A 14481-nucleotide genomic window follows, 5' to 3' on the forward strand; every position below is an offset into this window, starting at 1 on the left:
CCACTGGAGCACTCTGTGGCAAGGCTGGGGCTTCAGAGCCTCAAAGAGGCTCTCCTCCCTACCATGAACCCTGGTGCAGGCTCTAGTAGCAGAGCAGAGCAGGGGAGGACAGGCTGTAGCTCTCTCAGACCAGAGTCCAGGCTGAGTTGACCCTGACCTTTTTGCTTTCTGCAGTATGACGAGCATGTGATCAGCCCCAAGGAGTTTGTGCACCTGGCGGGGAAGTCCACTCTGAAGGACTGGAAAAGAGCCATTCGGATGAATGGTATCATGCTCAGGTGGGTGCCTGTAGGTGCACATGGGGGTGGCTCACAGTCCTTGCTTTTCCCCTTTGGTTTTGGATTTTTGAAAAGCTGTGTGTTAGATGTGGTGGGTGCATATAGCTCTTTTCCGCTCTGCTCATGCCTTACAGAGTATGGGTCCACTCAGCAGGGACACTGTCAGACTTTTAGCATTGTTTTTGTTTGTTGCCAGATCTCATTTTATTTTTCACCCATTCTTCACTTGGGGACTCTGTTAAAAAGTTAAGGGCTATCCTGGTGTCAGGTAGGCACCCAGATCAAGCTCAGCATGGTCTTTATTTCTTTTTGTCCTCATTTAAAAAAAATTTTCTAGGGGCATTAAAATCATACACAGTGGTGAGATTCCTGATGCCATGTTCATGTGTGCACATAACAGGCTTGTTCCCCAGCAACTTCCTTTCCCTGCCCTCCTCCCTTCCTTCTCCCCTCCCTTTATATATGTGTGTGTGTGTGTGTGTGTGTGTGTGTGTGTGTGTGTATGTGTATATGTGTGTGTGTATATATATATATATACACATATATATGTATATGTGTATATGTATATTTACTTGTAGACGGACACAATACCTTTACTTTGTTTATTTTCTTTAATGTGGTGCCAGGGATCGAACCCAGTGCCTCATGCATGCTAGGCAAGTGCTCTACCACTAAGCCACAATCCCAGCCCCTCTCCCCTCTCTTTTTGTCTTACTTTTGCCGCAGTCTCATGCGGACTACACAGATAGCTGGTAAACCTTGCTGGCTTGCGTTCTTTGTGACCTGTGAGCCATAACTGGTCTGTGTACCTGGAGGTGTGGGTGTTGCAGAGAGGGGGCCCCCAGCTAGTATTCACCTTGCCTCCTGGGAAGGTGCCCTTCTCTGTGCAGAGTGAGAGTTTGGCTTCAGGGCCTGCCACCAGCCCCAAGACATTCCCCACACCTCTCAGCCAGTCCCACCCAGGAGCCTCTGTTTTTCTTGAACATGGTGGGTGAGCTAGGGAGGCGTGTTGTGAGCTGTACATGTGTCTAAGGCCAGGTCTGCCCAAAGGCTCAGCATGGTGGGAGCCCCTGACCTTGTTTACAGTCGTGGCAGGCTTGCTGAGAAATGCTAGACCAGGTTCCAGGACCTGGGAAGGCAGGTCCTCAGGATGTGCAGTGGTCATGAGCACTCTCCGGCAGTTGCTGGCCTCCTTTCCTGTCTGCCTTTTGAAGGCCCAGGCCTCTCCTGAGAGAGTGGCTCCCATGTCTCTGACTCAGAACTGGCCACAGGTGATGCAGTGGACTGAGCCATCTCCCCTGGGTCTTCAGTCACAGCGTGGACTGGGCACCTCCAGATGTCTGCCTGCCAGTGCATATGTCTCCTTCCTATGGACAGGGCCCTGAATGGGTGGGCAGAGCCCTGCATCTGCAGCACGTTCTCATTGGAACTTCATAACTTTATGTGCCCGGGAGAGTGCAGTTCCCCTCCCACCTCAAGAGACCCTGGCAGTTTAGCTGGATGGCCCAAGTCAGGGTGGGGAATGAATTGTATTGGGCTGGGTCTCACCTGGGTTCTTGGTCCTCTTCACAGGAAGATCATGGACTCAGGGGAGCTGGACTTCTACCAGCATGACAAGGTCTGCTCCAACACCTGCCGCAGCACAAAGATAGACCTCTCGGGGGCCCGTGTGTCCCTGAGCAGCCCCACGGCCACAGAGTACCTCCCACTCACACCTGCTGCAGCGGATGGTAGGTAGAAGAATAGGAGGAAGGTCTCATAGGCTGACCCCCTCTGGCTGCCTTGGTGCCTCCTGCCCCTCCCTGTCTCACAAAGGAAGTCTGGTGATTGCTAGGTTTATGGAACCGGAGATGGTCACCTTTGTCTTGACAGGAGTGTGTGGAATCCTGAAGGGACTGCCTGTGTTCCGGCCTCCTCCCTCTCCCAGCCCTTCCCACATTTGGAACAGTGCCCCTCAGTGCTTGTGGCTTTTAGAGCAGCTTGTAGCTCTCTCTTCTGGCAGCTTGGATGCTGGTGATGATCTGGATTATTCTTCCATGTGGAAGCTCAGGACCATAGAGATAAGGTGTTCCTGGGATTCCTTTCAGCTTCTTTTTTTGAAAAATATTTTTAGTTGTAGTTGGGCACAGTACCTTTATTTTATTTATTTATTTATTTGTTTGTTTGTTTATTTTTATGTGTTGCTGAGGACTGAACCCAGCGCCTCGCACATGCTAGGGGAGTGCTCTACTGCTGAGCCACAACCCCAGCCCTTTCTTCCAACTTCAACTTCTTCAACTTCTTCAACTTCTTCTTCTTCTTCTTCTTCAACTTCTTCTTCTTCTTCTTCTTCTTCTTCTTCTTCTTCTTCTTCTTCTTCTTCTTCTTCTTCTCTTCTTCTTCTTCTTCTTCTTCTTCTTCTTCTTCTTCTTCTTCTTCTTCTTCTTCTTCTTCTTCTTCTTCTTCTTCTTCTCTTCTTCTTTCTTCCTTCTTCTTCCTTCTTCCTCTTCCTTCTTCTTCTTCCTCTTCCTTCTTCTTCTTCCTCTTCCTTCTTCTTCTTCCTCTTCCTTCTTCTTCTTCCTCTTCCTTCTTCTTCTTCCTCTTCCTTCTTCTTCTTCCTCTTCCTTCTTCTTCTTCCTCTTCTTCCTTCTTCTTCCTCTTCTTCCTTCTTCTTCTTCCTTCCTTCTTCTTCTTCTTCCTTCTTCTTCTTCTTCCTCCTTCTTCCTCCTCCTTCTTCCTCCTCCTCCTTCCTCCTCCTCCTCCTCCTCCTCCTTCTTCTTCTCCCCCCTCCCCTCCCCCTCCCCCTCCCTCCTCCTCCCCCTCCCCCCTCCTTCTTCCTCCTCCTCCCTCCTCCCTCCTCCTCCCTCCTCCCTCCTCCTCCTCCTCCCTCCTCCCTCCTCCCTCCTCCTCCTCCCTCCTCCCTCCTCCTCCTCCCTCCTCCCTCCTCCTCCTCCCTCCCCCCTCCTCCTCCTCCCTCCCCCCTCCTCCCTCCTCCTCCCCCTCCTCCCTCCTCCTCCCCCTCCTCCTTCCTTCCTCCTCCTTCCTCCTCCTCCTTCCTCCTCCTTCTTTCTCCTCCTCCTCCTCCTCCTCTTCTTCCTCTCCCTCTCCTTCTTCTTCCTCTCCCTCTCCTTCTTCTTCCTCTCCCTCTTCTTCTTCTTCCTCTCCCTCCTCCTCCTCCTCCTCCTCCTCTTCTTCTTCCTCCTCCTCTTCTTCCTCCTCCTCCTCTTCCTCCTCTTCCTCCTCTTTCTCCTCCTCCTCTTCCTCCTCCTCCTCCTCCTCCTCCTCTTCTTCCACTTCTTCCTCTTCTTCTTCTTCACAATATCTTTATTTATTTTATTTATTTATATTTTATGTGGTGCTCAGGATGAAACCCAGTACCTCACAAATGTGAGGCAAGCACTCTGCCAATGAGCTGTAACCCCGGCCCCTTCTTCCAGCTTCTTGAAGGAGAAGTGTTCTTTTTTCTTTCTTTGATGGTAGTGCGGGGTGCTTGGGGATTGAACCAGGCCTCTCAGCTATATCCCCACCCCAAGCCCTTTTTATTTTATTCTGAGATTTTATTTTTCTTCATTCCTTTTTTTTTTTTTTTTTTTGGTTCTGGAGATTGAATACAGGGCATATCACTGAGCTGTCCTTTTTATTTTTAGACAGTGTCTTGTTAAGTTGCTGAGGCTGGCCTAAAACTTGTGATTCTCCTATCTCAGCCTCCCAAGTTGCTGGGATGACAGGCATAGCCACCGTGCCTGATTTGAGAAAGTCTTCTTAAACCAAGGCCGTATCAAGGTTGGGTCCTGAGTCCCCATCATGTTACCTAGCAATGTCTGGCAGTGCTTTCTTTCTAGCACTGTCTCTTGCTATGCCTAAGTTGTCACTCCATGGCATTGGGTGGAGTAAGCTCCTGTGTGATGGGGTGGTCCTGTCATTCATTCCAGATGGGCTGATGGTAGGGGCTTCAGTGGTCCCTGGTGGGAGGAGAATGGGGCCCATGGTGGCCTGAGGCCTTGTTGTTCCCCACATCCTTCTCTGTGTTCTGCCTGGTAGATGGGCTGAGTCCTGAGCAGCACAGAGACGCTGCTTGTGGTGGTCGGGAGCTGGCTATTGCCAGCCTTTCCTTGGTTAGTGGCTACAGTTTGCAACATTCTGAGGGTACCTTCTGCTTAGCCCTTTCCTGGACCACAGCTCCAGGCCAGATGTTTGAAGTCTGGCAAGCATGAGGAGGCATGCAGTCAGCATCCTAGGCAGCATACCCAGGGCTTGGCTCAGACTCTCTGCCCTGCCTTATTAAAGTGGGCTGTGGGTGATCAGCCAGGATAGGTAGGCACCCCTTTACTTATGTCTGTTCCACCCAAGAAAGGCACAGTCAGGGACAAGGTATATCTGGGCTGCTTTAGCCTGAACCTCTGAGAACCTTTGGCTTGTCTCTGGGTAGTCAGAGAAAGGTGGTACACCTGCCCAAGCCATGACAAGTGTTGGCTCATGCCTCACTTGATTCCAACACATCTTTGATGAGGGCAGAGCTGGCATAGGCTGGAAAGTTACCAAAACATCCGTCTGTTTCTGGGTCTGCTTCTTAGCCAGGCCTGGGCCTGAAGCCTGTTGGAAACTCCAGGATGCAAATACAAACTACAGACAGTTAGGGTTTGTAGCTACTGGAAATGTACTTGGGACAAGCCAGAATAGATGACTTGTCTTTCTTGATTTAGAAAAGTAGAAATATGATTGATTCATGTTAAGATCATGGTGGCATAATGAAAGATAGACAGTGGTAAAGAGAAAGCTAGGGTGACTGGTTCTTGTGGGGCCAGATAGGCAGGAATCTTCACCAGCCCCTGCATCGAATCACACAGTGATAGGTGGAGGGCTGTTTCCTGTTCTTTGTCCTGTGTGTGTGTTCAAAGAAGTCATTCAAGTAACCTGGACATAAGGCAGGGGGTCCTTTGGTTGCTCTAGTCAGGCACAGCCTTGGGAGGGAGGCAGGACCTCCAGGTGTGGGAGCTGCCCCACGTCACACTCACCATGGCTCCACTCTACTTGTAGTGAATGGCTCTCCTGCCACCATCACCATAGAGACATGTGAGGACCCCAGCGACTGGACCACAGCCATTGGAGGTATGTCCCTGTAGGCTTTCACAAGTGCACATAGTGGGGAAGCTGTCATCCGTACTCTGGCCATCATTGTCCTAGTGGGGGGGTGGAGGGGTGGTGGTTAAGACAGAGCTCAGCCACTGGCCCGTTAGACATGGGCTGTAACATGCCCTGACCTCCCTGGGCAGTGTCCTTATGGCTGTCCAGGGCAGCAGTACTCTTACTACTCACCCAACCTCTTCCTGCTCACTCGACCTCTTCTTCCCCAACAGATGACACATTTGCCTTCTGGCGGGGGCTAAAGGATGCTGGCCTGCTGGATGAGGTCATTCAAGAATTCCAGCAGGAACTGGAGGAAACTATGAAAGGCCTACAGCAGAGGGTGCAGGACCCTCCCCTGCAGCTCCGTGGTAAGGGAGATTGAGCTGCCCCCTTGCTGGCTCCCCCAGGCCCTGCTGTGTAGCTGGGACAGAGGCCCAGCCTGGACGCAGGACCTGCTGTGCTGAGGGGACTGGGGCGGGGGTTGCGCAGCCTGTGTTCTAGACATCTGTGGAGCTGGCCTCTGAATGGGCTGGATGGGGCCTGGGTGTTCACCAAGTGCCTGCATTGCTCCTTTCAGATGCTGTCCTCCTCAACAACATTGTACAGAACTTTGGCATGCTGGACCTAGTAAAGAAGGTGCTGGCCAGCCACAAGTGTCAAATGGACCGCTCTCGGGAGCAGTACGCCCGGGACCTGGCAGGTACACCAGCAACAGATGGGGGGATTGGGGTCTCCATGGCTACCTCTGGGCTTCTCTCTGTCATAGCTGTGCATGTGAGCTTTTCCTCTGGGGCCTGGCAAGTGAGGACATAGGCATCATACAGGAGTCAGTAAAACTCAACAGCCATGGTCCTTAGACCTCCAGGCTGGAGGCAGAGGTCACAGCGCCTACCGACCTCCTGCAAGGCCAAGTGGCTATTTAAGAGAAGTGGAGAGAAAAGGAAGGGCCACCCTGCCACTAGCAGATGCGTCTTGTATCCTCTGCATCTGCTTCCAGCTCCTGCTCTTGTGGTCCTTTGTGTGTACACTGCACATGAGTGTGAATAGGCTTACTTGGCCCCAAGGGCAGCTTTGCCTGCAGAGACTGCCTGGCACACGGCCTTTACCTGAGAGCAGTGGCCCTGGTTGTCCCCTCTGCTGGCCTCACCTTAGGCAGGGGGCCCTGGGTATCTGGTGCTGGTGGCTCCTGGGCTACCTTGTGGTGACATCTGTGTCCCTGCAGCCCTGGAGCAGCAGTGTGACGAGCATCGGCGCCGTGCACGGGAACTGAAGCACAAATCCCAGCACCTCAGCAATGTGCTCATGACACTCACACCTGTGCCCCTGCCACCCCCTGCCAAGCGGCCTCGGCTTGCACGCGCCACGTCTGGACCAGCTGCTGTGGCCTCGCAGGTGCTCACCCAGTCCGCGCAGATTGCCCTCGGCCCAGGCGTGCCTGTGCCCCAGCTGGCCAGTGTGCCACTTGGTAAAGTGGTATCCACGCTGCCCTCGGCTGTCCTGGGCAAGGGCTCTCCTCAGGCTCCACCAGCCAGCTCGCCAGCCTCTCCGCTGCTCGGTGGCTACACAGTCCTGGCCTCCTCGGGCTCCAGCTTCCCCAGCACAGTGGAGATCCACCCGGACGCATCCAGCCTCACAGTCCTAAGTACAGCAGCCATGCAGGACGGCAGCACTGTGCTGAAGGTGGTCAGTCCGCTGCAACTGCTCACGCTTCCCAGCCTGGGCCCCACCCTGCAGAATGTGGCTCAGGCGTCACCTGCAGGCAGCACAATAGTGACAGTGCCCACTGCCACGGCCCCCGGGCCTGAGGAACACACAACCACCATTGAGGTGGCTGCTGTGGCAGAGGACCATGAGCAGAAGTAGCCAGGAGCCTAGGCCTCTTGCAGGGTATGTCCTGGGAGGGTGAGGCCCCTCAGGGCGGGTGGAGCTGGCTGCCTCTCCTCAGGCCGCTGCAGGCAGAGGCCATGGGGCTGGCTCAGCACAGGCAGGTCTAGTGGGCTGAACCAAAGAGAGGCATCACTAGGCAAATGAGAAGACAGATGCCAGCAACCTGGAAGATGGGTCTTCAAGTCCAAACTTCCTCCCCTTTTCTCTTGGGAAATAGACTTTCCACCTGTTGCTTGTTGATACTGTTTACACATTGGGCCTTGAGCAGGAGCCAGGGGAACAGTGGCCAGGAGGAGTGCATCTGGGTGCAGCCAGGTGCAGGCAGCAGAGCCAGGGCTGCAGGTGCCTGAGACCCTGAAGGTGCTGGTAGTTCCAGAGCCCGCCAAGTCACTGAGGTCCTGGTGCCCACGCGTCGTCTCGGGGACATTACTAACACATGTCTTGGGAACTGTACCCAAGTGTGGAAACCCATGGATCCTATGGATTTGGTTTCTTCCCACAGTTTTCTGTAGGGTTAGTGTGGCCACGCCCCACTCCTCTGCCTGTGTGGGAATGTGCACCCTGGGGGCCAAGATGCAGGCCCCGGGCAGCACCTGCCCCCACCCCAGGTGCTTAGATGGGGCACCTAGGCATACCAGGCAGGGTCAGGAGCCATTGATCACGTGCTACAGGTGTTTTTAAGTGAATTGCTTAGTAGGCTTCCAGGAAGAATCAAATTTGTAGCATTTTCAACCAAAACAATGCTGAGTGCCTAGGCTTCCCAAGGCAGCTCTGGAATGGGCCTGGAGCACTTGTGTATGCACCTGGCCAGGTGCTGGAGTTCCTGGGCAGTGCCCCTCCCCAAGATGAGGCTCTTTGTGGGATTTGTACAGGGGTGTTCCTTCAGACTTGGGGGTGATGAGATGGCCTCTGTGTGTAGTCAGCTGTTGGAACCCCCAGAGCATAGAGCAGGCCAGTTGGGGGACGTGGGGCCCAAGATGTTCCATGAAGGGCTGTCTGTTGACAGTTTGCAGATCAGGGTTTGGGATCTCGAGGAAGACCAAGCAGGGGGCTGTCCTCCAGGCCAGAGCCTCTGGAGCTAGACATTTCAGGAAGTGGGATAATCCCTGGGGCCAGTTATCCACAGACCCTTCTAGTGTTTGTTGGCCAAGAACCCCACAGCAGGAGAAGGCTGCAGTCCCTCTTTGCTGCTTTGAAAGGAACTAGCTGTCCCTCTCTCTGTCCATCCATCCCACTAAGTGCCCAGACCCAACCTTTACACCTTTGTTTTGACCAGGGCCCCACGCCAAGCTACAGTTCTGTTTCTTATTTTCTTTCTGTTACATCCTTGTTTGCTGTTAGGAATCAGCTGATTTTGGCGTGATGTTTATCTATTTGTGTACATACTCCTTTTTTTAAACTCATTTTTATTTGAGTTTCAAGTTCTGTGACATGGGGCAGCATGACCTTGTGGGCCTCAGGAGGATGCAGGTGTGGGCATGGCCCAGCAGCTCAAGCAATGTGAGACATGGTCTCTGGTGGGGACCTATGGATCTTCCCTTGGCTGGCATCTGCCATGCTCTCTGCCTGCCTTTCTGGCTGTAGAGCATTTTCCCTCTGTAAGATTCAGGTGGGACTGTTTCAGCCCCTGCCTCTCCGTCCACGGAGGCACTGGAAGGTTCAGTTACCTTCAGAGCCATATACATAAGCCCCAGACCAACTTCCCTTTCTCATGGTGCCCCAGACTGCCCTCAGCCATCTGCCACCAGCCCCTCCCACAGGAACCCATCTCACTGTGGGTGGAGGACTTGCTCACCCCCCTGGCTCCTGCAGGGCCTGCTGGTTGCTGGGGGGGGGGGGTGTTTGGGCCTCCCACTGCTCCTCAAGGCTGGCCAGGGTGTATCCAGTGGCTGCCTTCAGTTTAGTTTTCTGAGGAAATGGGACTGGATTTGGTTTTTGCAGAGGGCGTGAGCTCAGTGCATGCCCAGAGGCACCTGGGGAAGGGCATTGCTTGAGTTTCACTTTCTATGTTTTGCAAGTATCTGCTTGGTACTTTGACATAAAATAAAAACCTTTTTCATTAATTCTGTGTCTGGCTCTGGGAATGGCAGGCTGTGGAGGGAATGAGTTTATGAAAATGCCCCCACCCCCATGGTGGACAGGGCCATCCTATCTTGGGCTCCTCACAGACACCTGCTAAGTCCTTTCCACATGTGGTCAGGGGTTCTTGAGTCAAGCATTTTCATAACAACACCAGGCGCCATTTGGTGTCACCCTTCCTGTGGAGTGGGGTGGGTTTTCTGCAGGTCTGACATGGACCAGGACAGTCTCTGTGCCAGTGTCTGCTGCTGCCTCAGAGGATAGCTTTTGAGCGGCAGGGCTGTGCTGAACACAGCAAGGGTCCTGCTGGAGAAGCCATGCCTCACCCAGGGCCTCCACCAGGGGCCCTTCAAGCTGGTCATCTCCTCCTTGCTCTTTCTCCAGTGCCCCCGCACCTCCCTGGCCCCGTGTCCCAGGGCTCCACAGGTTCACACCCCACCACCACCCATAAAACCCCTGTGTGGAGAGGCCAGTGCTGTGGGAGACAGAAGAGCATGTGCTTTGAAAGTGGGCAGTCCCTCAGGGTCCCAATCCAAAGACCTGTTCTCCAGACCTGGAGCTTCTCTGCATGCACATGTCTGCAGCAGCAAAGTGCTGGGCACAGTGGCACATGTCTGATCCCAGCTGCTGGGGGGGGTGGTGCTGCTGGGGCCAGGACCAGAACTCAGTGGTAGAACACATGCCCGGTCTGCATGAGGCTTTGGGTTCATTCCCAGCACCACAAAAAAGGTGTATACATAAAAAGTAAATAAAAAGGGCTGGGGATGCAGCCCAGTGGTAAAGCATCCCTTGGTTCAATCTCCAGTACCAAAAAAAGCTAATGAACATGCTATGGCCTTGGTGGCCTCCCTCCCCATGACATCTCTAGGCACCTTGGATTCAGTGGGTCTAAGACAGACGTGCTGCTTTATTTTCTACCCTGAATCTGCTCCTTCTTGTTGCTCGTCTCTGGGGAGGGCAGCACCACTTGCCCAGCTTCAGGCCCCCTCTCTGCCAGTGCCCTTGGAGATGCACCCTGCTCTGCCTCTTTCAGGCTAAGATGACCTCTCCCTGCTCCAGCCTCTAGCTCACACTCCCCACTGCCCATTCTCCATGTTGTGGCCTCTCTTTGTCATTCAAATGCTGACCCTGCCAGGACTCCCCTCTTCTCTGGAGAGGGCTGTACCCTTAGTAGTGCCCTGTGATATCTACTTCTGATACTCAGGGTTCACAGCTGCAGAATGTGAATGTATAAGCTCAGAAGAGTTGGCTCTGGGCTTGTTCCTACCAAGGGAACGTCCCTGGGGGTCACTTCAGCAATGGCCACTCAAGGTCAAGGACACAGGAGTGGAGGACTGAGCAGTAGCTGCCTGTCTCACCAGGGCTTCAGAGCCATAGAACACAGAGTCCCCATGGGGCTGGCACTGAGTGAGGGTCCACTGTCTGGGTGGGCCACAGTCTACTTGTCCATGCCCTCTCAAAGGACACCTAGGCCGTCACCAGGTTTTGGCTGCTGGGAATAAAGCTGCTGTAAACAACCATGTGCAGGTTTTTGTGTGGCTGTGGTATTCAACTCCTTGGAGTAAATGCCAAGGAATGTGACTGCTGGCTTGCAACCTACCTTCCAGAGTGACTGCACTATGGTGCACCCTCCCAGAGGCAGATGCCATGCAGTGGCGCTCCCAGGAGTGGGGGCCATGTGTCAGGTGTGGAGGGGGCTCCTGCTGCTGCTCTTCTCTGCATCCCCAGTGACCTTTGTGGAGGCCTCTGTGTGCTACTCTGCACACTTCTTTGTGGAGGCCTCTGTGTGCTTGCTGCTCTGCACACCTCTGGGAGGCGCCTGTTCAGGCGGGCCTTTTGCCCACCAGTTTCGTTTATATATATGTTATAGTCGGACACAATACATATTTATTAATTTATTTATTTATATGTGGTGCTAAGGATCGAACCCAGGGCCTTGCACGTGCTAGGTGAGTACTCTATCACTGAGCCCCAGCCCCAGTCCCCAGTTTCATTTTCTTATTGCTGACTTGTTTTGTTCTGGGTTGCAGGTTTTTGTTTTTAATCTTGAGATGGGGTCTCCCTGTACCTCCAGGCTGACCTCAGACTCCTGATCAAATGATCCTCCTGCTTTTATCGTTGAGTTTTTTTAAGTTTTAGGAGGTTGGTTGGTTTTAATTCATGTGTTTTGTATATTAGTACTTTATCAGCTATGTCTTTTGCAAGCATTTTCTTCCAGGCTGTGGCTTGTCCTCATTCTCTTATGAAAGATGTCCTCATCTTTCACAGGGAAAAATAAAATCCCATCCCTTTTTTGTGATACTGAGGATCAAACCCATGTCCTTGCATTTGCTAGGCAGGCTTTGCCACTGAGCTAACCCCAGCCCTCTTCTTGGAGCTTTCCAGTTTGGCGTCTCACACTTGGCTCCATGGCCCATCCTGAGTGATCTCGTGGAAGGCCAGGTTTGTGCCTATGTCCTCGCCATTGTGTTTTTTTTTTTTTTTTTTTAATATATTTTTTTTAGTTACAGGTGGACACAATATCTGTATTTTATTTCTATGTGGTGCTGAGGATCAAATCCAGTTCCTCATGGATGGTAGGCGAGCACTCTACCTCTGAGCCACAACCCCAGCCTGCCATTGTGGTTTTTGTATGTGGATGTCCACTTGTCCAGCACTCTTGGTAAAAAAGGAGTCTTTTTTTTTCTATTGCATTTCTTTTTTTTTTTTTTAAGAGAGAGTGAGAGAGGAGAGTGAGAGAGAGAGAATTTTTAATATTTATTTTTTAGTTCTCGGTGGACACAACATCTTTGTTGGTATGTGGTGCTGAGGATCGAACCCGGGACGCACGCATGCCAGGTGAGCGCGCTACCGCTTGAGCCACATCCCCAGCCCCTCTATTGCATTTCTTTTGCTCCTTTGTCAAAGATCAGTCAACTGTATTATGTGGGTCTGTTCCGGGAGTCTCTGTTCTACTTGACCATGTATTTATGGTCATGTATTTATCTATTCTTTTACCATACTGTTTTGATCACTAGAGCTTTATATTAAGTCTCAAAGTTGAGTAGCTTCTGTCCTCTGTCTTTTGTCTTTGTAAAGCCTATGATCACTTTGTTGGCATCCTCAAGACAATTTGCTGGGATTGCCTCAAATCTATAGATTAACATGAGTGCTTTATACATTTAATAGGATACTAGCCTTGTGCGGTGGTCATGCCTATAATCCCAGCAGCTCAGGAGGCCGAGGCAGGAGGATTGCAAGTTCAAAGCCAGCCTGGGCAACTTAGTGAGGCCCTAAGCAACTTAGCAAGACCCTGTCTCACAATTAAAAAAAAAAAAAAAGGCATGGGGGATGCTGGGGATGTGGCTCAATGGTTAAGTGCCCCTGGGTTCAATCCCTGGTACCAAAAGAAAAGTTAGGACACTAGCTATCAGTGATCAGTGCAACTTCTTGCTTAGGTTTACAAGTAAGGGTAAACACATTTAGTGGGTTGAGCAGTCAGTCAGGAGATGGTGGCTCATGGTTCTGTATACACGGGGAAGTAGAATGCAAGGTTCAGAGTTATTACATGCAGTAAAGATGGTATTTTGGGAATTTTTTTTTTTAATTCTGGAGGTTGAACACAGGCACATTTTACTACTGAGCTATATCCCCAGCCCTTTTTTTTTAGGAAAAAAAAATTATTTTAATTGTGAGACAGGATCTTGCTAAGTTGCCCAGGCTGGAGTAGACTTTATGACCCTCCTGCCTCAGTCTTCTGAGTTGCTGGGATCACAGGTGTGCAATACAGGTGTGCCTGGCTCAGGAAACTGATTGCAGATCCCAGTTCAATAAGTAAAAAACATTCTTTTTTGGTGGAGTTCCTCTCATTAAGCAGTGTCTCTTCTTTGATTTATCTTGTGTTATTTGGTTTTGCCCTAAATTCTAGTTTGATGTTAATATTGCTATGCTAGCATTTATTTATTCATTTTTGATTGATAGATGCCTTTCATATTTTTATTTCTTTTTTATTTGTTTTTTATTGTATCTATGGTAAGTCACAAGTACTGTATTCTCTTTATTTATTTGTTTTGTGGTACAGAGGAGCAACACCCAGCACTTCACCACTGAACTACATCTACAACCCTGTTAAATTTTTTTTTTTTTAATTTGAGTCAGGGTCTCAATAAATTGCCCAGGCTGGCCTCAAATTTGGGAATCCTCCTGCCTCAGCCTCCTGAGTAGCTGGGATTATAGGCATGGATCACTGTACCTGGCTTTTCTTTTTAAATCCATCTTGTGATCTTTAGTCTATTACTAGGATAATTTAATCCTTTTACATTTATTGCAGTTATTGGTTTATTTGGATGCATGTCTTTCATTAAGTTGTTCCATAGGCTGAAGTATTTCTGCAGAATTTTCTCTCTCATGTGCCTGTCTGTGCAGTGCTGGGGGTCAAACCCAGGGCCTCACACATGCTAGGCCAGTGCTCTACCGCTAGGCTACACCCCTAGACCAGGAATTTTCTTGACTTATGTTTTTTTCTGCGTTGGACTCTGCCTTTTCTTTCTTTTTTTTCTAAAGTGCTGATGACTCTTTACTTTCTTCTTTCATGTGATGGCTTTAAAAAATTTACCAGGTATGGTGGTGCCTCCCTGTTAATAAGTAAATAAATAAATAAAATGTTCATGAAGTCTATGGCACACCTCCCACAAAAGTTGGGGGTCTAATTCCCCACTCCTTGGTTTTGGACCAGCCTGGTGACTCTTTTTTTTTTTTTTTTTGGTACTGGAGATTAGACCCTAAGCCACACTGAGCCACATCCTGTGCCCCTTTTAATTATTTATTAGTACCAGGAATTGAACTCAGGGGCACTCAACCACTGAGCCATATCCCCAGCCCTATTTTGTATTTTATTTAGAGACAGGGTCTCACTGAATTGCTCAGTGCTTCACCATTGCTAAGGCTGTCTTTGAACTTGCTATCCTCCTGCCTCAGCCTCCAGAGCCTCTGGGATTACAGGCATGTGCCACTATGCCTGGCTTATTTTTAATTTTTGATACAGGGTCTCACTAAGTTGCTTAGGGTTTCACTAAATTGCTGAGACTGGCTTTGAACTTGTGATCCTCCTGCCTCAGCCTCTGTAGGTGCTGGCATTACAGGAGTGTGCCAC

At 50.9% G+C, this 14481-nt stretch overlaps 1 protein-coding gene across 4 annotated transcripts in view; it reads left to right on the top strand.

Annotated features, from left to right (window-relative positions):
- GMEB2 (glucocorticoid modulatory element binding protein 2) overlaps positions 1-9327 on the top strand; it is a 32572-nt gene extending 23245 nt beyond the window's left edge. For 3 of the 4 annotated variants that reach the window (XM_081289846.1, XM_081289849.1, XM_081289848.1), the window contains exons 5-10: positions 175-278; positions 1851-2008; positions 5295-5366; positions 5615-5752; positions 5962-6084; positions 6607-9327. In XM_081289846.1, coding sequence (XP_081145972.1) covers positions 175-278; positions 1851-2008; positions 5295-5366; positions 5615-5752; positions 5962-6084; positions 6607-7247 — 1236 coding nt within the window. In that variant the 3' untranslated portion in view covers positions 7248-9327. The remainder of the gene's footprint in view (positions 1-174; positions 279-1850; positions 2009-5294; positions 5367-5614; positions 5753-5961; positions 6085-6606) is intronic. The other variant, XM_081289847.1, reaches the window with a different exon arrangement.
- Positions 9328-14481: the final 5154 nt, after the last annotated feature.

The sequence above is a fragment of the Spermophilus citellus genome, assembly GCF_964194105.1.
Source record: "Spermophilus citellus genome assembly, chromosome: 4".
NCBI lineage: Eukaryota > Metazoa > Chordata > Mammalia > Rodentia > Sciuridae > Spermophilus > Spermophilus citellus.